The sequence below is a fragment of the Pan paniscus genome, chromosome 5 (genome assembly GCF_029289425.2).
Source record: "Pan paniscus chromosome 5, NHGRI_mPanPan1-v2.0_pri, whole genome shotgun sequence".
In the NCBI taxonomy this organism is placed as follows: domain Eukaryota; kingdom Metazoa; phylum Chordata; class Mammalia; order Primates; family Hominidae; genus Pan; species Pan paniscus.
In genome coordinates, this window is record NC_073254.2 from 70945770 (window position 1) to 70971327 (window position 25558).

General features: G+C 35.5%; 1 protein-coding gene across 14 annotated transcripts in view; it reads right to left on the reverse strand.

Annotated features, from left to right (window-relative positions):
* DST (dystonin) overlaps positions 1-25558 on the reverse strand; it is a 494203-nt gene that overhangs the window by 14244 nt on the left and 454401 nt on the right. For all 14 annotated transcript variants that reach the window (XM_024929292.4, XM_063604922.1, XM_008954352.4 and 11 more), the window contains 12 exons: positions 25106-25234; positions 21414-21584; positions 20337-20492; positions 19626-19832; positions 16894-17013; positions 14512-14681; positions 13040-13199; positions 10420-10614; positions 9762-9890; positions 5089-5232; positions 3904-4092; positions 1629-1758 (listed from right to left, as the gene is read on the reverse strand). In XM_024929292.4, the coding sequence (XP_024785060.4) occupies positions 1629-1758; positions 3904-4092; positions 5089-5232; positions 9762-9890; positions 10420-10614; positions 13040-13199; positions 14512-14681; positions 16894-17013; positions 19626-19832; positions 20337-20492; positions 21414-21584; positions 25106-25234 (1900 nt within the window). The remainder of the gene's footprint in view (positions 1-1628; positions 1759-3903; positions 4093-5088; positions 5233-9761; positions 9891-10419; positions 10615-13039; positions 13200-14511; positions 14682-16893; positions 17014-19625; positions 19833-20336; positions 20493-21413; positions 21585-25105; positions 25235-25558) is intronic.

The window sequence follows — 25558 nt, forward strand, 5'->3', positions numbered from 1 at the left end:
AGGATGGCAGTTTCCAGGGTGCTGAAATGTGTTAAGGCTTGACCTTTTTTGCTTCTAGCTAAGACTGCATCAACTTAACTACGTGTTTATGCAAGTAAAAGTATCCTAATTTAGATGATGTATAATGTCAAGGCCCAAATCTGTTTTCCTTATTAAGGATCACACACTGTTCATGCAATTTAAAGAAATATCTCTGGACAGGGGCATTTAAATACTGGAAACCTCTCTCAATAAATTATGCTTAAAACATCTTCCAGCTTAAAATTCATGCCATTTCAATGACAACGAAGCATGCTGTGATCCTCCACTTTGTTAAAGGAAATCTCCCAGGCCAGTGAGACTACCTTACAATGACTTACATCAAACCCAGCTGTCCTTCCTAGAGAATAAGGCAGAAAGGGAGAGCAGATGAGGGCAGCAGACGCTGGGCAGTCACAAGAGTCAAAGCAAGACACTTCACAAATGCCAATAAAATATGGCAGCATGTGTATGAGACCCCAGCCTTCGCCCACGTCCATTTTCCACTGAGATTGCATGTTTCCTGTGCATAGTCTCAAACCCAAGTTTACTGCCTTACTAAACTTTCCTCCTGCTTTCTGGCTGTTTTCCACAAGTCTCAACAACTTCACAAAACAATGACCTTAACAAATTTTTCTCATCTTACTAAATGGCTAAATACGGCCTAGAAAAATTACTAGCCTAGGGTCATATAGAATGTTAAGTGTCCCAGCTAGGATTTATAGTACAACAAATACTTGAGCATTTAACTATATGCCTGGAAGTAGGTTAAGCATTTTGTATGTACTAGCTCATTTAATTCTCACTGCAGTCCATTGAAGTTATAATTATACCCTTCTACAGATGAGGAAACTGAGGTTCAGAATGAGTTTAAGTAACTTGTCCAGGGTTATGTTTCTCAGTTTGGTAAGTGTTGGAGACAGCCAAGGAGTCTGGCTATAGGGCTCTTAATAGTTTACTTTGTCTCCTTGTGTAGTAAGTAATTACAACAGCTCCGACATCATTTCTTTTTAATTAAAAAATTAAGTAATACGCAAAATGCATTTCTATTCAGAAACGCATAAAACATATAACACAAATTGTGTTTCTTTTTAAATCTTCTCCAAGCTAACTATGATTGTTTTTAATGTCATGTCATGTTGTTAAAGTAGCTCAAGAAGTATATAGAGCCTGAAGTCACATGAACATGGGCAAAAGCTATCAGATTGCTGGTCACCAATGAACAACTAAGTCATGAAGATTATCCACGTCATGGTCATTTTTGTTATGTTCAGCTTTAATGTTATATATATAATGGAAGACAAATGAGACCATGCAAAGGGTGTGATGATTTCCATTCTTACTGTAAATTTTTTCAATTTTCTTCTAGCTAATATGAAAGATACACTTCAAGACAATAAAGTTACGTATAGAAACCTGGGTATATTTTTTCTTTATTTTTAAATAAGTTTCTACAATACTTGAGCACATGTATTCCTTCTAGAAAGTATTTCATGATATCAAGTGCTCACGTAAAATCACCAATTGCCCCCAAATTTCAAATAATTCAATATAAAAGAAAATTAGCTCCCTTATTTATTGACATTTTAAAGAAATTGATCACTGCTTACTTCCTGCTCGTCCCTTATCCAAGACTGGAATATGGGATTGTAATGAGGAAGGATCAGCAGCTCTCCTCTTATAGGTCTTCGTTACTTTATCAACATCAGGCTGTTTTCTGGTCATTTCCTCCATGAAGGTCTGAAATGAAAGAAATGATGTCAATCAAATAAGAGTTACTACAGAAAACCATCTTTAGAAATGAACTAAAAGCAGAAGGATAAAAGAACCATGTTATTATTTCTGAAGAAGAATAAATCATATGCTTTATCTTGAGGGTAAAAAAAATCTAAACCATCATACTGCAGGCATTTACTAATTTCTAAAGAATATAAAATGTGGCCAGGTGCAGTGGCTCATGCCTGTAATCCCAGCACTTTGGGAGGCCAAGGCAGGTGGATCACCTGAGGTCAGGAGTTTGAGACCAGCCTGACCAATATGGTGAAACCCCATTTCTACTAAAATTACAAAAATTAACCAGGCATGGTGGTGCGCGCCTGTAGTCCCAGCTACTTGGGAGGCTGAGGCAGGAGAATCGCTTGAACCTGGGAGGCAGAGGTTGCAGTGAGCTGAGATTGTGCCACTGCACTCCAGCCTAGGCAACAGAGTGAGATTCTGCTCCATCTCAAAAATAAATAAATAAATAAATAAATAAAATGTTAATGCTTGTAAAGAGAGTAAATTGAAAATAAAAATAATTTGTTTTAGTTGAATAACCTGCATGGACACATGGGAGAAGTCATGTGAATAAAATAACCTGTCTGTGCATCAACCAAACTCAAGTTTCCAAGCTCCTCAGAAGAATCTTTAGTAAGCATCTGTCTACAAACAAACTAGGTAGCTGGGATGTTTCCAAGAACTTTTCTGTGGCACATTTCACCTACATATTTGAAATATTTCAGATGGCTTTGATTAGGCAACACAGTGAAACCCTGTCTCTACAAAAAATTCAAAAATTAGGCCAGGTGGCATGTGCCTGTAGTCCCAGCTACACAGGAGGCTGAGGTGGGAGGATCACTTGAGCCTAGGAGCTTGAGGCTGCAGTGAGCCATGACTGTGCCATTGCATTCCAGCCTGGGCAACAGAGTGAGACCCTGCCTCTCAAAAAAAAAAAAAAGATGGCTCTTTGATATATTATGACATAATACATCCACATTTAATGTGAACATATCAAAATATTCATAAATAGGCTATTCCAAGGGTGGTAAAAACTATTTGGGTTAAAGTATACTACCATTGTATTTAAAAGTTTAACTATCTTGCCACTGCTTATCTCATCTCCTTGGGCTTATTATTATTATTTACTAGGTATCCCTCTATTTGGAATATGCAGCAAAGGCTGTGGAAAGGCACAGACTGTGAAAAGTGATGGGGAAAAGGAGACCCAGACAAAAGGGAAAAGTGAAGTAACACCTTTCTGGAATATTTGTCACACTGAAGAACTCTAATACCTCTGATCACAGGGAACATGACGTGGTACACTTAGAGCCATTATAGACATTGATGTCTTATTAGGCTTTTAAAACACACACACACACACACACACACACACACACACACACACACACACACACAATAATGGCAACATTAATTGCTTAACCAACTGAGCTAACACTTAATATTTCTCTTTGTAAATGCATATTAAACAAACTGTGAGCAATCAAGTAAATCAAAGTGAGTGTGACACCCATCATTTGAGTTTAAAACAAGAAGGATATATAGGAAGGCTGCTTTTTCTAAGAAAGACAACACGTTCCCTTTTTCATACGATGTATTTCAAGTGATGACAGTCATCTTCACAGACATAAAAATGCAGAGCAATCAAACCTTGCTTGATTAATGCAATGTGAACATAATGCATCCACATTTAATGTGGATACCTTAATGTGGGTACCTTGTACCCACTGAAGCCAGGGAGGTGGAGGTGGGTGAGATCACCAAAAGAGGGAACAGAGTGAGAGAAATAGAGAGCTGAGGATAACACCTAAGGAGTAAGGAGATCTGACATTTAGAAGGCAAAAGGGAGGGCAGGAGTGAACGTGAGACAATACCACGAGTGTAACCCCACAGAGGACAAAGAAGGAAAGTTTTGCAAAGGTCACAGAGGGTTCCTGTAAAGAGAGGTTTTAGGGCAGTTGCAGAATTGGAAACACAGTTGTAAGGAGCTGAGGAGTCTGAAGAAGTGAAAATAACAAGAACAAAGCAATGTTTTGAGAAGTACAGCAGTGAAAGAAAGAAAATATCTGAGATAATGGTTAACAGGAGTTAGGATTATATTTATTTTACCTGGTGTTCTGCAATGAGTGCTTTCACCTCTTCGATCTCCTGGGGGATGACTTCTTTATCCTTATCAGTAAGTGTAGTTTCAGCCCATTGCAACCAAGCCAGCAAAGCTTCCAACAATTCCTGTTTGGCAATAAGCCCAGCCAGAGCACTTGCTAATCTCTGCTGATGTTGCTTTGCCCAGGCCAGCACCTGTCAGAGAAACAGAAATTTCTCTGAATTTCCTCCAACTTAGTAAAATAATTGCAGTGATGTAAAATAAATAAATTTTAAATGAAAATTAGGATCATCCTGAGCTAGACCCATAATGCTTCTGGTCTTTTTAGATTCCATTAGTGGCATCAAGATCTGGCTTGAGGAGGACATGAGAGCCCACGATGATGTTCATCATCTTCAGAATTTAAAGATGCATGTCAATCACTCAGGCTTCCTTTTGCTTTCTAATTTGAGTTCAAATATGCATTCTCTGAAGGATCAGGTAAGCTTACTCCATGTGGCACAGAGTAGAAATGTAAAAAGCTAAGATACTGGCAGGGCGCGGTGGCTCACGCCTGTAATCCCAGCACTTTGGGAGGCTGAGGTGGGCGGATCACGAGGTCAGTTCAAGATCAGTCTGACCAACCTGGTGAAACCATCTCTACTAAAAATACAAAAAAATTAGCTGGGCATGGTGGCACGCGCCTGTAATCCCAGCTACTCGGGAGGCTGAGGCAGAGGAACTGCTTGAACCTAGGAGGCAGAGGTTGCAGTGAGCCGAGATCATGCTACTGCACTCCAGCCTGGGCAATAAATCGAGACTCCGTCAAAAGAAAAAAAAAAAAAAAAAGCTAAGATATTAAATACAGAATTAATTCACTTTATGTATACCAATTCACTCCACCAGTATATACTGCTCCGAAACACCACCCAACTGCTGGATTATTCAACAGAAACAATGTGGAAGGAGGCCAAAATGTTATACAGTGTACTAAATATTTGCCTTCTAATTTTCCAGGGACATAGCTGCAAAATTTCTTTGAGCTTTTAAAGAAAAGTGAATTTCAGAGATTGTAATGCATACAAGAAGCGTATTTAAAAGAACGTTTTCTATGTAGAGGTCTCATTTTCCCATGGCCATTCCTGAAATTTCCCACACCCCTCAACTCTCAAAGCTATTGCTACTCTGAAGATTATCTGAGACACACTGACCTCCTCAAACCTCGCCCGGATGATTGTTATCCAGTGCTTAATGGTAGTGATGGAGTCGGGGTGGCAGATAGCCAAAACGGTGTCGCCCATAGTGGTGGCTTTATTTAGTTCAGCTCTCTTTTCTTCCAGTTTCTTCATGAATTCCTACAGCAGAAATAAAGACTTCAATTAACTGTTGGCATTGGCTGAAAACAAAACTCTGGTGGCATTTGTTTGACTGCCAGAATTAAACAAATAAACAAAAACTTCAATTGGTTTATTCACAGTGAAAATCATCTACTAATTGGGGAGGAAAAGGGGACAAAATAGAAAACAAAGTACTTTCTAATATGTACTTCAAAATACAAGTACAGTCATCCCTTGGAATCCAAGGGGAGTTGGTTCCAGGATACCGTGCATAATAAAATCCAATGATGCTCAAGTCCCTGATATAAAATGATGTAGTATTTGCATATGACCTAAGTACATCCTCCCCATATGCTTCATATCATCTCTAGATTACTAATAATACCTAATACAATGTAAATTGTTGTAAACAGTTGTTATACTGTATTGTTTAGGGAATAATGACAAGGAAAAAAGTATGTATATCTTCAGTACAGATGCAACCATCCATTTTATTTTTGAATATTTTTAACCATTTTATTTTTGAATATCTGGATACAGAGGGCCAACTTTATAGGATAGTTCATGCTTCAAAAACTGTATTATACAAAAAATAACTCTCCCAAATTTAGATATAATTATGTTATTAATGGAGAATAGCATTGGGAGAGACAGTATTGCTAGAGATAGAAACAATACTGATTGACCAAAAATAAGTTCTAACAAATAAGGTAAGGAGGTTAATATTTAAAATAGCATTAACTATGCCAGGAAATATGGCAGCATGAATAAAAAAGTACAAAGTAGAGACAAGCCTGGGTAAGGAAAGATAAATGTTTGGGGGTATGGGAGAGAGGGCCCAAAGTGTCTATGCAGTAAAAAGTGAAGGGGAGGTTGGAAGAGTGAGCCTGACAGCAGGTCAGCCCATGTGAGAACTGTCCCTTTAAAATGCCAGTAAGAGCCACTCTCCTCTGTTCTGGCGGTTCTAGCCAGTCTCTGCCAGCAAGCGGAATGAACAAAGCCTTGACATCCTCAAGGATGATCTTTCAAATAAATGTTTTACAAATGTCTCACATACTTAATTGTACTTTCTACCATCAGAACTATATCCATAGATAAGACAGATCATAGAACTCTGAAAATGTGATTACAAAATGAGAATCTTTGCCCTTAAAAATGTGACATGCTTCCAAAATCTCATATAGAATGTTAGAGATCTGCAAACACCCCAGTCTCTCTGGACCCCTGCACCAAGAGCGATTACTTGATTATACAATGAGTGCCAGAGGCCGCAGAGATCGATGATGCCCATGCTACTCACACTATGTGAACAGGGGTGTTCACTTTGAAATATAGGTGTTTTACTATACAAGAAAACCTAAAAAAACTCTTCTGGACATCGGCCTAGGCAAAGAATTTATGACAAAGATCCCAAAAGCAAATGCGACAAAAACAAATATAGACAAATGGGACTTAATTAAATAAAAAAGCTTCTGCACAACAAAAGATAGAATCAACAGAGTAAACAGTTAACCTACAGAATGGGAGAAAATATTTGCAAATCATGCCTCTGAAAAAAAGACTAATATCCAGAATCTGCAAGGAACTCAAACAACTCAACAAGAAAACAACAAACAACTCCATTGAAAACTGGGAAAAAGACATGAACAGACATTTCTCAAAAGAAGAAATACAAGCATACAAGCAGCCAACAAACACATGAAAAATGCTCAACATCACTAATTATCAGAGATACACAAATTAAAGCCACCCTGAGATATCATATTACACAAGTCAGGATGACTATTACTAAAAAGTGAAAAAACAACAAATGATGTGGATGCTGAGAAAAGGGCGTGCTTATACACTGTTGGTGGGAATATAAATTAGTTCGATGCCTATGAAAAACAGTATGAAAATATTTCAAAAAACTAAAATTAGAACTACCATTTGACCCAGCAATTCCACTACTCGGTATCTACCCAAAGGAAAAGAAATCATTATATCAAAAAGACAACAGCACTCATATGTTCATTCCAGCACTATTCACAATACCAAAGTCATAGAACCAATATAAGTGTCCATCAACAGTTGATTGGATTAAAAAAAAATGTGGTACATATATACCATGGAATACTATGCAGCCATAAAAAAGAATGAAATCATGTACTTTGCAGCAACATGCATGGAGCTGGAAGGCATTATCCTAAGTGAAGTAACTCAAACAGAAAATCAAATATCACACGTTCTCATGTATAAATGGGAGCCAAACAATGGGCGCACATGGACATAAAGATGGAAATAATAGACACTGAAGACTCCAAAAAGCACGGAGGATCACAGGGGCCTGAGAGTTGAAACATTACCTATTGGGTACCGTGTTTAACATTTGGATGACTGGTATAAAACAAGTCCAGTCCCTACTATTACTCAATATACTCATATAGCAAACATGTACATGTACTCTCTGAATTTAAATTTATATGATATGTTTATATGTTTTATTCTAATTTAAGTGGCCTTTTGTCTTTAACCTCTGTGAAGCAGCTCTGTGACATACCTCCTACTCTGGCATTTTGCTATATTAGACTGTTCGGTCCACAAGATTAAAAGACTGTGTTTTATTCATTTTTGTGTTCCCGGTAGTTGGTTCAAAAGAGTTGTGATTTACTGAATAAATGCTTTTTAGACCTTTTATTTACAAGTTTACTATAATGGAGTCAACGTTAAATTGACAGCACACTCTGATAACACCTACTTTTTAAATATCATAACTTAAATTATCATTTTCCCAATACAGGATCCTCCTAAATGAAAAAAATTAAAAACTCCAACATTATAAGGAAGAGAAAAAAATAGGCTAATCTAACATCTGTGTTTCCCCTGGAGAACAGCTGATACAAATAATGTACTTTCAATCACTTCTACACCTAGAGGAGCCAAGGTTATACCTAGAATTTGGTGGACTGGACTGTCAACATTCCACTGAATTCTATGCCCTTCCAACCTCGTCTGAACCTTACCTTACTGGTTTGTTCTCATGTGGGAAAGCTTGCCATTTTTAGAAACTGGATATACTAAGAAGTCTCTAGTTCTGGTGTTAAGAAATTAAATATTCTGTTTTTCTTTGACTGGTGAATGGTGAATGTATGAAGGGAAGCAGAGGAGATGGAAAAGAATGAATAGTGTTACTGCAAAATATTATTAAGAAATGTTTTATAAAATTACAGGTAATTTTCTGCTATTTAAAAATAATTTGTTGTAAAAACCACTACCCCTGCTCTGGATACGTGCCTTCTGGAGGTTTCCTGGTCCTGGTGTGAAAGTGGTGATACCACAAATAGGCTCCTTTCTGTAGGGTGTTAGATATGCACAATGGGCTTTAAGTGGTGTCCAGCAAATATTTATTGCTACTCTGAGACCCAAACCTAAGTATGTTAATGGAACTCAATGCTGGCTGATGGTAAGCCCACAGTAATATAATATAAACTACATTTTCAAAATATTGAACTGACTCAAAAATTTATAATACATTTGATGTAACTGTCTTCTTCTTATATTCTAGCTTCAAATTTAAACGGTGTATATAATATATAGCATTTCATTCTTCCAGAAAATGCTATGCAAGCTTGTACCACTTTTTAAATGACATGGCAATATTTCATCGCTATAGATTCAGCAACCCATCTTTGATAGAGGGTGTTAATTAACATAACAAGTCTCTACACATGATGTAATCCATGCTACACTAGAATTAATGATGTATTTCCAGCCTGACCTCAAAAGACAAAATTATTTACTGGTGTTTAAAAGATCCTTTAAAGTTAATAGGAAATGCTGACATCAACACTACATTGAGCATTACCATTTCAAATTCTTGACTTTTTGAGTCAAAGGTTAAAAAACATCTGTTAAGAGATATTTGGATTACTCTCTGAAGGGTTTTGGCAAGTTTCATGCATTGCCGCAGGAAAGATCTTGATTTGAAAACTCAATAGCCAGATTTAGACTTGGTTAGTTATTCAATAGAATATTGGCTTATGAAATTCATTTTTAAAATTTTTAATGTATACTATAGGTTTCTTCTAAAAAGGATTTAAAAGGCTCTTGATTAAAAACAGAAGCAGCAGAGGCTTAAAAATAGATTTAAAGATGAGTTATTAAATTACCTGTGTCTTGTTTACAAAGGGCAAAATTACTAATTTACAATCCTACGGGTATAATTTTATAAATGCCAAACTGCTCGTTAAAGAGGTTTTATTTTTGAAATCCACATGATAACTGCAACAATCTTGACCAATTTTGGTCAAAAGCCAAAAAGCCTAGATAAGTCAATATGCTTCCTTGAAAAGGAAACATCAAAAGACAGGTACACATACATGTGTGTGGGTGCATGGGGACATACATATGTAAGCAATGTGGACAGAAGTACACTCTCAAATGTATCAGGTGTTTAAGTATTTCTCAGGAAGGAAAATATTCATGCAGTTGATATTTGTAATCACGAGTCTATTTTCCCTGCTTTGATTTTCTAATTTAGCTTTACATAGCATTTATATATTACTCACTTTATGCTGATCAATGAGAGTCCGGAGAGCATCCTCATCATCTGGGAGGACACCATGGAAACGCAGGGTTTGCTCCGCCTCAGCCAGCCACTCCAAGAGGGCATGTACCACCGAGTGGAATTCCTCTGCCTAAGAGTTCACACACACACACACACACACACACACACACACACACACACACCCCAAACAAAATTCCCAAATATGCCTGTTAGCACAATTTACAAAACTGTATAGTGGATTCATCCCTTCGATGAAAAAAAAAAGTTTTAAATTTAATTGCTTCATTACTCCCATTAAGAAGACAGCAATACACATATTTTACAAGAAAACACTTAATATATTTTAAAAAGCCTATATGAAGAAAAATTTACCACTTTAACAACTTGATTTTAGATGAATGGCAGTCCATCATACTTCCAAGCTGAGACATTACTCACGCAGCACTTCTATGTGAAGATTAGAATGCCTCCCTCTAGCAGTAATTTAAATTCGTGAGGGAGGGTGGGAGAAGGATCAAGGCAATGTTGCTATTATAATTTCCTTCTTCAGACTGTCCTGATTGAGACACGAGGGCCTCACAATTTTTTACTAGAATAGTTCTTGTTGAGGTTTCAATACTTTTCCCATTACACCCAGCTCTCATTTACATGGTTTTTACCTGACGCAGGGCTGCTTCTAACCGTGTTTGCTTTGATATAGAAAGTGCACACACGGTCTCCCAGCGTGTGCTTAATTCCTGCATCTGGACCTTGACCCAGGAGGAGTCATCCCGACTGCCTTCTATGAGTTCTCGGGCTGAGCGCTTCAGGGCCTGCACACTGCTGGTCCTCTTCCCCAACTCTTTTTGGAAGGCCTAAGAAGACCATATTTTGAAAAATTAATTTTAATTACAAAACCAAAACAGCAACACATACTGTTTGAGATATATATGTGCACATAACATCATGTAAAGATATCTAAGACCTACAGTTTAATAACCATATTTCTGGCAGCATCTTCAGAAGATAAATGACACACTGCTCCTATTTGAGTACCATCAAGAACAGTCCTGTATAAATTTGTTCAGTCCTGTCACATTCTCATGAGAAAACAAGATAAGATTACCTTATTTTAAAATGACATATTGGATTTAAATAATGGCAGCCAGCCTTCATTATTTCAATTTCATAAAACAATGCAACAAATTCCTTTTCTTAATGATTCTTTAATATGGTGTCCCAATTCCTCTCAAATCACTAGTGTGAATGTCAAGTGGATGCTGGCTTTGGCACTACTCTAAGAGATGTATCTAAGAAGCTAACAGAGGACTAAGCAATCTTGATGTGTGTACCACGGATGTCTTAGAGATAATGGCAGGGAATTCCATAGGAAGTTGGCAGATGGTCTTTTATTCCTATAACACTCCTTGGTCTTTCATAATATCTTAGGTACTAACTCATAATGTCAAATTTTAGAGGCTGAAATCCTTGTCTTTCACCTTAGAGGAAAAGCTTCTGGGTTTGCTTTTTTGTTTTTTGTTTTTTTTCCTGCCTAATTTTGACAAACGGATGTGCCAGGAATTAAATTCATTTATTTTGGCCACAGACTGATCTAAGAAGTGAGCCCAGAGCTCTTTATTTTTGATCCAAGAGTCTGTGTATGCAACTAGATCTTTCAAACATTAATAACCAATATTCTGTCACAATAAAATTAATGTGTTTTTAAAAAAATCATCATAAATGAATATTACCATTTGGCCATATCTATAGGTTTCTATTCTGATACTCAGATCATTCACAAAAGTGAGCCTATCACAAAAGTGATTATTTGACTGATTCAACTCTAACAGTTAAAATGAGATGTGCCTGCAGAAAGACACAAACACACACGTATACACCAATACACACATTCACACACAAATAAGCACACATGCAAATGGTACAGTATCTAAATATCCCATTTATGATAGGACTAGTCCAATAGTTTTCAGAAGACTTTCCAAAGCATTTTTGCATACTTGAACTTCTTGAGCCTTCCAGTTGTATTACTAATGCTAAATGATTAATTCATTCTTGATGACCTTTAATATATAAAAGATCTGGCAATTACCTAGAATAGTAAATATTTAGATAGTGAGTTTACAGAAATGGCATTTATGTAAAAAGTAACATTACGCTATTCATTACTCATTGAATAAATGCCAGGAAATAGAGAAGTTTGTATTAACCATACACACAACATTTATTTCAATATAAGCAAAGCCATGTGATTTTTAAATTTTTAACTTTTGTAGACCTGACCAATGTTCTTTATTTATTCTTTTATTTTATTTTAATTTAGTTTGTTTCACTTTTCAGGTGTAACAAACTCTCTTATGGGTATAATGATAGAATAGAAAGAAAAAAGGGAAAATAAATATGTAATACGACTTTTAAAAAGAATGGTAAGATCAAAATAGCATAACCAATATAAAGAGAACATTATAAATGGAATAAGTTTTCTGAACTCAGATACTAGAGAAAAGAAATACAAGATGAATTTAAGTAGAGTGATGTAAGATATTTTTATATAAAGTCAACTCCAATACAACTATTCTACATTAGTACTATGCTTCATATTGTTTCCAAGGCTAAGTTGCTTTATATCATTTGGTCATTATTTTGGACCTTACACTTAGTTGGACACCTTGAATATTACCTTTGATTTACATGACATGACAGTTTTACATGCATATCAGGAGATTTCAAGGAAGCCAGTTTTCTCGAAGTAAATAATAATCAAATCCTTTATAGCATAAGCTGCTGACTCATAAACTGCTATAATTCAAGGGGCAAGGTTAAAACAGTTTTGGTTCGGTATTTTTAAAAGCAGTTGGTCATGACCACCATGGATCATGTCATAAATCTACATACTTATGCAATGACTTAGTGTCAGGTCACTGAATGAATGATTTTAAATTTTATTACATAATTGTTTAAGTGCATAACTAAAGATAGTAAAACATTCTTGAAATCTGTTTTAAAGCACCAGAGAATGAAATCACTTTCCAAGTTCTAAAAAGGTTTTAGATCTGGTAATTAAAAGCAAAAGTATTTCACTGACACTAAATAATACTTCCCCATCACTTTTAAAGTTTGCTTCCAGGTTCTGCTCAAACGGACACATATTTCAACAATAAGACTGTTATGTAGTATGATCTATAGTCTTCTGATTTTAAAAGGCTAATTTAAATGGTTTACATTTCCTGTACACTCAGAATAATCAAACAAGATAAAATAAAATGTCCCAGATAACAATACCTTGTGATTATCGATCAGATTCATCACCAAATCAATGTCTCCATGAACAGGCTGGTCTTCTGCCAGCTGGGGTTCAACTCTATATAACCAATCAATGAGAGCCTGTAGGGCATCTGTGAATTGTCCAGAAAATAACAGGGCTTCCTCCAATTTGTTTTGTCTAGGGAAAAAGGTAGAAAAATTGATCCTTGCAACAAAAAACGTCACTCATATATCTGAACATCTAAAATTAATTGATGAAGGTTGAGTGGTACTCAAGAGGAAGAGCAGTATGTTGGTATTCATTGTTGTTTCTTTGCTCTTCTTAGGAAAAAGACAAAACTTTTCTAAACTTTCTTTCTTATTCCTTAAATACATGGCATCTGTTCCAGGAAAATTCCCACCTTTGGAAACCATGGACCCTTCATGTTTCTTCATAAAAATAAGCCTTTTAAACTGTTTAAATATTTTTAAAATTTTGTTTTAGATTATCAGGCAGTAAACTTGACATTTTTTGGTATACACTTCTATACATTTTAACACATGTATAGATTCACGTAACCATCACCACAATCAAGATCCAGAATAGTTCAACCATCCCAAAAATCTTCCTTGTGCTGTCTCTTTATAGACACACCCTGCCCCCGCCTTCAAACCCCTAGCATTCATTGATCCGTTTGTCAGGACTTTATTTTGTTGTCTTTTCAAAAATCTTGTAAATAAAACCATGCATACAACACTGGAAAAGGTATGTAACGTGTTGTGGCTGAGGAATTTAAGATTTTTTCAAAACTAACATGACAAAAACTTACTGTGAGTTCCCCAGAACTGAATATAATCTATTTAATCTTGATACTGACAAAAATCATTAAGATTAAGGATCAACGGGAAAATTTGGAAACATGTACAATATATTTGAACTCTACTACTATTGTACTCAATTAAATACTTAAAATTTTTGAAATATGTCTTGGGTTTTCATGGAAATGTAATGAGAAAGAGGGAGATCAGAAAGGGGTAGATGGAGTTGGAAAGAAATGCTGGAGCCAGATCAGTGGTACCTTGCACGTCACATTAAGAAGCCTGTGTTTCAATGCATGCCCAGTAGTAAGTCACCAAAGGGTGTGAAGGAGGGGAATGACAAGATTCCATTTACATTTTTAAAAGACTATCCAGTAGTTACGTAGAAATTAAGTCAAAGAAGTGATAAAAGTGGACATGGGAAGACGAGTCAGAAGCAGTGGGTGTAGTCAAGTCTGAGATGGCAGAAGCTTGGACAATGATATCACTTTTTATTGTAATGAGTAGTTAAAAATAATGAACAGCAAAGACTTCTCAATGCAAGTGCTATGTGTGTGGGATACTTAGGACAAGCAGAAGTTCCTCAGGCAAAGGAAATATTTAAGGTTTCCGAAATGTCCCCGCAAAGCACCATTACTGTGTATTTGAAAGAGGTCTACAGAGTAACCAAACTGTCTTAAAGAACATTTTACCTTTCCACAGATTTTCCACATATGGTATCCCATTTGTCTCTGAGTTCACTCAGCATGTCATCCAGTTTCAGGTTGTCATCAGCCAGGGAGGTTTTCTCCTTCAGAGAACGTCCAGTCCTGTTGGTGGTGTCGTAGACAGAATGCTTGGCTCCGAGTGATTTCTGAAACTCCTAAATATTTAACAAGAAAAAAATGTGAATTTCTTCTTGGGACTAATAAACAGGTAAGAGGCATTAACAGAGGCATCCCTAATAAATGGAGATGAATTATAGATGCTTCCTGACTTATAATGACTTGACTTAGGATTTTTTGACTTTACCATGGTACGAAAGCCATAGGGATTCAGTAGAAACCATACTTCAGTCACCTATTCAATAAAGTACCTAAGATATTCAACACTTTATTATAGAAACAGGTTTTGGGTTAGATGATCCCTATTGTAAGCTAATGTTAGGTGTATTAAATGCATTTTTGATTTACCGTATTTTCAACTTAAAGAGGGTTTATGGGGATAAAAACCCATCGTAAGTTGAGAAGCATCTGTATAGTCTTTCTACACAACTCAATCATAAGCTTTTATAGAGCAGGGACATTGTCTTTGTAGGCCTCTCATTATCATCTTACACCTAGTAGATGTTTATAAATATTCAATAGGAAGAGTAGAAAGAATGAGATAACTGCTACTGAATATACAATAGCAGGAATGAGAACAAAGAAAGGTCAACTTAATGGGAAGCTTACAAACTCACAAAATATAATGGAAACATTAATACAGTGATTCTCAATCCTTGTAGCAAATTAAAATTACCCTAGATAGTAAAATGCTATGCAAATGTACACTTTTCTAAAATAATCTCAAGGTTATAATTACCTAAGAAGTTTTTACGGCCTTTAAAAGCTACATACTTTAAAGTGTTTTAATATGACTAAATTATTTAATTTGTCATGGGTAATAGGCAACTACATCTGGAAATTTCTAAGTAATAGACAACACAATTACAATCACATTATTTCTACAGTTATCCATAAATTTTTTTTCATATTATTCTAAACAGAATGCCAGTGTTATAGAATCATGGTATTGACAGAGATTTTCTTCACAAAGCAGATATACAAAAAATGTTATGGTTGAATACAGGTCACTGTTGCCAAATAGAGACTTTAAAAAGGTAGATATTCTTATTTATAGGACTCTCTAACTTTAATATGTAATATACTTTCATAAGACTACACGATACAACATCCACATTCAAGTTCAAATAAAGCATTCTGTTTTGAGAAGGAAGCTCTCATTTCGCCATCAGAGGGGAAGGAAGGAAGGTGCTGTTCACTGTCACTGTGCTCCCAATATTGAATGTGGCAGCTCACAGGCAAAGCGTGCCAGCAGAGCAAGCCATTCATTAGCCCTCATCTGGCCAGGGAACAGATGCTCAATATGTTTCCTCCCATCCCTCTAATCATGACCTCCTAAGGTTAGACCCACTGATGGAAGCAGCCAACCTATGTGAAGATGATGGCCAGGATTTCCTCCTGATGATGACAAATTTTATATCACCCCAATTTTTCCAGCCTTTTAAAATTACGTTTCAAGCGATAATTTATATGTACATGCCTAAAATTGTAAAACCCTTTGCAAGAATCACTCTCCTTTTATCCACATCCTCATCCTGATGGCTGGTGGGGTCACTTTATAAATAGAATTACATAAAAATCCAAATTCAAAAGAGCTGGGGAGGGTGGGAGGGAATGCTCTTTGAATGTCATGTGGAAGATATAAAATATGATAGGCATAGAAAAGGTAGAAAATATTTTAAAAAACAATGTTTCTACATGCTTTTCTAGTCTATATAAACATGTCTTTGGGTACCTTTGAGGTTGGGTGGAATTTTATACGTGCACAAACACAATAAAATATTAATTTACAATTTAGGTACAGGCATCCAGTTTTTCTCACTCTATTGTTTAAAAGAATCCATACCGCAAAATATCTATTACTTTTTACTACAGAATTACCTTCAAGGTGCTATTTTGTCTGTCAAAGAAAGTACAGGAAAAGACAGCTATCATGAAAAACTGAAATGCCAATGTTTAAAACCACTACAAATCCTTTATATGTTTTAGATTGTAGAGGATTTCCATTTTTATTTTGTATGTTCTTCTTTTTAACAATTAACCTGGGAATCATTAGTGAAATGGTCACTGAAGAGTAAAGATATTGCAACATAAGCAACATGAAGAGCAATAGCTTTTAAATTTAATACAGGTTCACACTGGACCTACATTTTTTCTTTAGTGATGAATAAACACGTGATGAAGTAAGGATTTTAAAGTGATCTTGAACTATATAATGAGACAATATGCTCTTCTTAATTATAGACCCACCTTATGTTGTGCAAGTTGTGTTTTTATTTTGTCTGGATCATTTGCAATTTCCAGTTCAGAATCCAAAGACTTTTCTGACTCTTCTAGCCACTCCATAAGTTTACTCCAAGCTTCATGGAACTAGAAAGAAATTCACACCTTTGTCTGAAAATTTTTCAAGCATATTATACTTGAGATCTAGCACAGTTTTAAGACAGAGATTAATAGTGATGAAAATGCTGAAAATTATTATTTCAAAATTTCCACTGAAGAAGAAAAAAGTAATGCTTTCATCAGCAAATTACAAAAAAAGTCTTGATAATGCTTAGCATTTGTGGCTGTGCCCCACTGTCACTTTGTTTTAATTCATTCAACATATCAGCTCTAAAAGAGCCTAGAAAAAAGTTAGGAAGCTACAGAAAGAACTTCTTCCTTATACTTTCTTCTTGTTCAATAATTAACATAAACTCTCAGAAAATGTTTTGTATTTTTGTTGTTGCTGTTGTTTACTGCTGTCTGTTGACAGATCTGGGTTTACTTCTAGGGAATTTAATCCCTATGTTAAGAAAGAGGAACAAAAATGGGGAGGGGTAAGTATAAAGCTTGTAAATTGATTTTTTAAAGTAGCAAAAACAAAAAAGAGGCCATTGCATTCCTATTTAATGCAAAGATAGTTAAACATCTTTATTGCTGCTATCAATATCCTCAAATCAATGCCTGTGCCTCACATATTGGTTTTATATGACTGAGCAGCCACAATATTTGGGTTCTAACACAATGTTATTCTCTTTGGCATCTATAACCTTGCAAACATTCTGGTACTATATATATTTGATTTTGAGCACAGTTTCTTTTCTGTTTGTCATCAAGAACCAGCAGGTACTATTTTCTGATACAATTGTGAAATTGGTTATAAATTATTTGTCACAATAAGCTTAAGTGAACAGATACCTAACAAAAAATTTAGTAATCAAAATTTATTGTATACCAAAGCCCATGAATAATGAAATAACAACAAGATATTTAACAATAAGAGCAGAGTAAGGACACAGACTCACAAAACTGTAAGGGCTCTCTGGAGATCATCTCATTACAAACCTTCATATCCCTCTCACAACTTTAATCAATTTAAACATGGAAAAATGGAAACTAGAATAGACACATGAATTGTGAAAGTCAGAGAAGTATGATCAATATCTGAGCCAAAAACTGAGATATTAGAATAAGAAGAAATAAATAGTAGAAACAGCTAGTCAAGGTGTTAGGTAGTTTGACTCCAAATAATACAGGCTATAACAGTTGGATGGTAAGGTCAATGATACAAAAGCACAAGTTCTGAGGCTGGTTCTGTTTTCAAAACTATTTTTAAGCCATATAAATAGAGGAAATGCTACACATTTGCACTAAAAACAGTAGCAAATATTTATAAAGTTAATTAGACAAAATGAGAAAATAAAATTGATTAAATCGAGAAAGGAGGGAAAAGATGAGCAACTGGCTACTGATATCCAAGAAACATTTATAAACTGATGTTCATAACTCAGGAAATTCCGGCACTACACATGCTATTGCACCACATAATGTGGAGAGAAAACTGTCAGGCTGAGAATTAATACTGTCTTAAAGAAACATTAGAGATCGAGTATATCCCAGTGACTCATTTGTAACACTGAACATTTCACACCTCCCATTCAAAATGGGGTCTATGGTGTGTAACGCTATAACAATGCAATTTGTCATTTCTCAAGCCTTTAAACACTTGTACTGTTAGCATTAAACATTGAAACACTTGACTCATGTGACATCTTTTTGCATCACCCAATTGAGCCTAACTCCTCAAAACAATGGGGTACAACACTAAGGCTAGAAAATTGCAGCTGACTGAGGCAAAAAGTAATTGTAAAATCCTCCTACAATATTACACTAAATTTCTAGTAAAAATCAAATATTTAAAAATATATATATTTGTCAAGCAAGGTAGATACACCTCTCTCTTCCATGGAGCACAAAGACACACAGAGATGCATAACTTTACCTCTTTGTGTTTAGTCTAGAATGGAATGTTAACAACAGGTAAAGGGAGTAAGGAGAGGAGAGTTCTCTGTGAAATTTGTGAAAACCTCTAGATTAAAATTTTAAAGTGGTCCCAAAAGATTCAAAAAAATTAATTTCAAAGTGAGATGGAGCTCTATTATCTGCTCAAAATATTAGAGAAGAAATGAAGGTCTGTCAACAAGTGTTCAAAGAGGTGGGAAGTGCCGACCAACTCAGACAGAGAATATGCCCCTTCAGAAAGCTGTCGGGAGGGCTACATGTCTGGCTCTCAGCACTGATAGCTTGTGAAGAAAGTCTGGCTTAGGAACTAAACAAAAGGTAGCAATACAATGAAGTATGATGTCTCACTCTGATTATGAGAACGGAGGTCAAAAGGACAAAGAAAAAGAAAACAAACCCAATAAAAAAAAATTCTGAGCTTCTTTCTGGGCCTCAATGATAATAGCCTGTCTATGAAGTCAAGCTATAATCAGTCTTCTTAAGATTAGTCCCCAGGGGCTGAAATTGCTGCCAGGTCAAAAAGTGATGTCAGCATCCAAACTGAGGCCACAGCCCTTTTAGGAAAGAACCACCATGGCACCATGCCATGATTGTTATGCCTAATACAGCCTGTGATAAAAGTACACCCATAACATATATTTCAACAGCAAGAAGTGGTTTATTGACAAGTTCAGAGAATTTTTCTAAAGGGTTATTACCTGCTTGGCTCTCTTCCTTGCATCATCCAAAGATCTTCCTCTCTCTACCAACCGTTGAACCACTTTTTCCCATCGACTTTGTACACTGATAAGTAGATTCTTGATTAGAACAACATCTTGTTTCTGACTAAAATATTTTAGGTGGGTTCCAGTTTTGTCCAGCTCTATTATCTGCTCACGATGAGAATTTACTTCATTGGCAAAAACCTTTCCCAGAAAAAAAGGAAATAAGTAGAAACAAATGAAAATCAGATCAATCTTAAAAATGCTTCTGGTGTCATAAACCTGAAATTATTTTAAAGAACAAACGAAAGCTTTTGAAATACCAAATGCATGCTTTTGACTTTAAAAAGGCCTGCTGTCAGCCGGGTGCAGTGGCTCACGCCTGTGATCAGCACTTTTGGAGGCTGAGGTGGGTGGATCACTTGAGGTCAGGAGTTCAAGATTAGCCTGGCAAACATGCTGAAACCCCATCTCTACTAAAAATACAAAAATTAGCCAGGCATGCTGGTGGGCGCCTATAATCCCAGCTACCTGTGGGGAGGCTGAGGCACAAGAATTGCTTGAACTGGGAGGCAGAGGTTGAAGTAAGCCAAGATCACACCACCACAGTCCTGGACGACAGAGGAGTGAGACTCAGTCTCAAAAAAAAAAAAAAAAAAAAGCCTGGTGTCTGAAAAGAGAATCCTATCTATTTGACTCACTACATACCTTGTGTTCGTCAATTTGAAATAAGACTGTGTCCAAGATGAGACTTGGCCGAGAAGCTACATTTAGGGTCTGTTCAGCCTGAGTAAGCCAGTTGATGAAGTCTTGGAGAGAATTGTGGAACTCCATTGCCAAGTTGAGAGCCTCTTCCAGTTTAGTCTGCAAGGACAGATTGTTTAGTATGTGATGTTTAAGGGCCTTGGTTATTTTGTTTGTTTCAGTTTAAATATTCTCTGGCAGATTCCTTTCCTATCCCCACTTTATTTATGCATATCTATTAATATATTAACTAAATATCTTATAAATGTAATGGGCCTCGCTAAAATACTGGCAAACCAAAACCCTTTAAGCCTAGTAAGCAGCATCTCACTGTAACTAAAAAAAAAATTAATATACACTAAAGCATGTTTTTGGGAAATTAACCAAAGAACACAATTACTAAATATAATCTGTAAAAAGAAAAGTTGACATTCATACAATTAATTTGGGGACTCAAAATATTATGAAATACATACTTTATGCTCCATCAGTGATGGCATATAATCTTGTATTTCTTGCCTATTGTTTTTTTCATGCAATGTTGAGATTTCTTAGATTGTCAGTTTTGTGGTTTTAAAAAAGTAACAAAAACATATTCATAATTTAATATACATTTTAATCCATTCTCATGAATTTTTAAATGCAAGTACTTAAAAGAATATACACAATCATCTGACTCTCTTGCTTTCCCTCTCTCCCTCACCTATATATATAGTCTTTTGTTTAATTAGATTAAAATAGAATTAATTATTCAATGACCCAGAATTTGAGTAGTTCTTAACATTTAAAAATATAACTAAGTAACATTTGATCTATATATTTATCTATTTTTGAATATATCCCACCCCTTTAAATCTGTTCTCATGTTAAAACAGAATATTATTTTCAACTACCCCATGAAATCTCCAAATATATACAAAAAATGTTTAAACGTAAATCATTGAAAGTTCTACTCCTGATAGCTCTACTCAGAAATAAGGCAAAGTCCAAGACATGAAAGAACTAAAACACTGATTCTATTATATTAATCAAAGCACATACTTTCCTTTCATTGAGTTTGGTTTCCACCGATTCCCATTTTTCTTTCAAGTTATTTATGTCTTGGTCAATATTTGTCTCTGCAGATTTTGGGCATCTTGCAAGCATCTGCTGGCCTTTCTGCATCAGACTCTTATATGTTTCTTCTTTAGCTTCAAAGGCAGCACAGACTTCCTAAAATGAGATACCCTCAAGTTATATCACTTTAAGAAAGTAAAATTTTAAGAGTTCTATTTTTCTAGGTCATCAGTCCCAAGCTCCTCATCATATATTCATCTCCGTTTGCTCTCTCAGAGCAACCCTGACACATTTATACTTTTCACTACATTGAAACAACAATTAAACCTACAGTCATACCCTGTCTACTGGGAAATCTAAAAAATGGTGTTATCATTATCAGACCATTCTGGCATGCTAAGATTTGAAGCAACAGTTTAAATGCTGTCAAGAAAGCTCTCACTGTACAGTAACTAATTAGTTCTGTGAGTTTGGGCAAGTAATTTCATCTCTCTGAGCCTCAATTCCTTCCTCTGTAAAATGAGAGGCTCTCGTAGATCCCTCCTTGTACTATGATACAATGAATGTAGTATTTCATTGGTACGATTTAATTCTGCACTCAGAAAACATACAATGGATAGAAAGTAAATAACCAGCACAGTAATATATTTAAGTTGATTATTCAGACTCTGGAATTATAAGAATCAAACTTGTGGTACTATGAATATTATTCTCATTTAGAACATTTCTAAAGCTTCTAACTAAAATGTTGTATGTATCTTCTATACAGGACATAAAATATTGCTTAAACAAATTCAAAGTTTAAGACCAACAAAACAACAGTCACTTCTCATTTAAAAAATTAAGACTAGTTCTATTTTATTTATTCAACTATAATGTGGGTTAAATCATAGTTCTCACTGAAAGATTATATATTTTATGTCTCACATTTTCAACTTTATACGTTTTAAAACTTGCAATATAACTCATATAATATAAAATTCACTATTATAAGTATACAATTCAGTGTTTTTAAAATTATATTCACAAGGTTTTGTAATCACCACTAACTCCAGAACATTTTCATCACCTCAAAAATTTATTTCTTAAGCTTAAAAAAAAAGCCCTATCTAAATATATTTACAATATCATCTACTAAAAGCTTTAAATCCTAAAGCAAAACTTTCAGATATAGCTAAAAACTCAGGAAACTAATATTGTAAGTTTTGTACTTTTCTTTTTTTTTTTTTTTTTTTTTTGAGACGGAGTCTTGCTCTTTCGCCCAGGCTGGAGTGCAGTGGCCCGATCTCAGCTCACTGCAAGCTCCGCCTCCTGAGTTCACGCCATTCTCCTGCCTCAGCCTCCCGAGTAGCTGGGACTACAGGCGCCCGCCACCACGCCCGGCTAATTTTTTCTATTTTTAGTAGAGACGGGGTTTCACCATGTTAGCTAGGATGGTCTCGATCTCCTGACCTCGTGATCCGCCCGCCTCGGCCTCCCAAAGTGCTGGGATTACAGGCGTGAGCCACCGCGCCCGGCCGGTACTTTTCTTCATTTCTAGCACAACAAAATCAAAAGAACTTTATTGAAATGATATTACAAATATCAACAACCCTTTAGAATGCTTTAAATCACAAATTTAAACTTATTTAAACAGATTTCTATGATTTATTATATAGGGTTGCAAAAGACTCATTTTAAATACCCCGCCCAAACTCAGTTTGCTGAAATGGAATATTTTCTAAAAGTAAAGTATTCTAAAGGTAAGTTCTTTGCTTTCAAGTTCTTATATTCTTCTAAATTAACATTTAAAAAATATTTATATTATTAGAAAATAATCCCAAGCATCTATCTGTTCATGAGTTCATTAAACTTATAATTAATGGACACTGTCAAAGCTGTGCAAGTACTTTCTAGGAAAGTAAGGAGCTATCTGGAAGTTTCTCAGGTTTTTTTTCAAAAAGGAAGATAAGCACTTACAAGTTTAGTCTATTACTTTTCCAGTGAAACAAATAGGTCTCCTGTGGCACTAAAAACCAATAACGACAACAACAAAAACCACATACATAACTTTCTAAAACAATAAGTATACCATAAAGATTTCTAGAAAATTCTACACCGAATTAGTAGGACTTACTTAAACTACTGATGGTGATTGTGAAATAAATATGATGCTACCTACTGTCATAATCTGTTTTATTTCTTTACAACATCTACATGATGGTTACGTCCTCTTCAAATCACCAAATTCAAAATTATTTCCAAATAAGAGCAGTTTTATTAAGATCTTACAACAACATTATATCTCTATTAAAGAGTGTAGATATTGATGTACACTGATCTATTTCTTTTGCCAAATTTCTAAGTACTTCTACTTTTATCTCCCAAGATAATAATCATCAGTATTTGAATATTTTAAAAAATTTCTGATGTAAATTCACAAAAGTAAAAAATTAGGGGACTCTTTCAAAATCTGAAACACTGTTTCCTCTCAGAACTTCTAGTGCTGAATTATAATGGAATATCAATTTAAAATGTCAATAAATCCAAAGTAGCCTAAATTTAATTTCTCAGTCCCCATTTCTATGAAAGAAAGCCCACATTTCAAGTCTCATCATTTTTTCCTCATCTTTCTTAGGAGCCAACTGTGTCACATGATCTAGGTAGGAACAGCGCACAGGTACAACACTCCAGACTGGACAGTTAAACAGAAGCCTCCTCTTTGTGTCTGTATTTGGTGTAAGTATGAAGTTGAAGATAAAGCTCTATCACCATTAAAACAAACAAGGAAGTTTTTTGTTTTTTTTTTAACAGAACAAGAGTATATTTTCTAACCTTCCATGAAACCAAATGAGACAATCATGCTTATAACAATAATTTTAAGTCATTCTGATTATTTTGGTGGTTTTTCTTTACACTTCAAGGCACAATAATTTAATAATTTACACTGTGTTATATTACCACCCATACAAGCTTATTTTGTGGGGGAAGGTTTGTGTCTAAAAAGTGTCTAGAATTCTAAAACATACTGACACACTAACCTTTGCGGCACTATTCACAATAGCAAAGACTTGGAACCAACCCAAATGTCCAACAATGATAGACTGGATTAAGAAAATGTGGCACATATACACCATGGAATACTATGCAGCCATAAAAAATGATGAGTTCATGTCCTTTATAGGGACATGGATGAAATTGGAAATAATCATTCTCAGTAAACTATCGCAAGAACAAAAAACCAAACACCGCATATTCTCACTCATAGGTGGGAACTGAACAATGAGAACACATGGACACAGGAAGGGGAACATCACACTCTGGGGACTGTTGTGGGGTCGGGGGACGGGGGAGAGATAGCATTAGGAGATATACCTAATGCTAAATGACGAGTTAATGGGTGCAGCACACCAGCATGGCACATGTATACATATGTAACTAACCTGCACATTGTGCACATGTACCCTAAAACTTAAAGTATAATAATAATAAAATTTAAAAAAAAAAGAAATAAAGAATGGGTTCTGACTTTAAAATTTTAATCAATAAATGGTGTGTTTCTAACATGTATACACAGTGATTTCTGCCATAAACTATATCTTTAAAGCCTTCTCCCACGATTTATGTATTGCCAGAGCCCATATAACACGGTCAGTTTGTTATTCTGAGGCTAAAGCTGTAGGAAATACTTTGCTTACCATATGGACATTAAGCTGCTCCTTGGCTGTTTCCGGTAAACCTCCCAGCGGTTTAGATGCCAACAGATGACGCTCCGTGTCAGTCAGCCACTGCTGCAAATCCTCAATATCGCCATGGAACCCTTTGGCCTGAAGTAATAGGGAGTTTTAAGTTGGGGCCATAAACACTGTCAGTTTCAAGCAGGAAATAAGCTTCAAACAATCCCAGCCTGCTAAGCCTCTCTATGCATTCTTAAGAACAGCCAGGTACCATTAGATTTGCCTTTCTTCATCAGGAGAGCTCTAGTAGATAAGAGTATTATGCTAAGAACTAGAAAGCTGTGTTCTCTTCTGCTGTTCTGTTCTTTATTTCACTTATTTTTACTCCTCTCCTTAAGGTATAAAAATTAAACAGGAGTCTGTGAACTAATAAAAGAATTCCATGCTATTTTGGTCTTGAATGCTACAGAAACT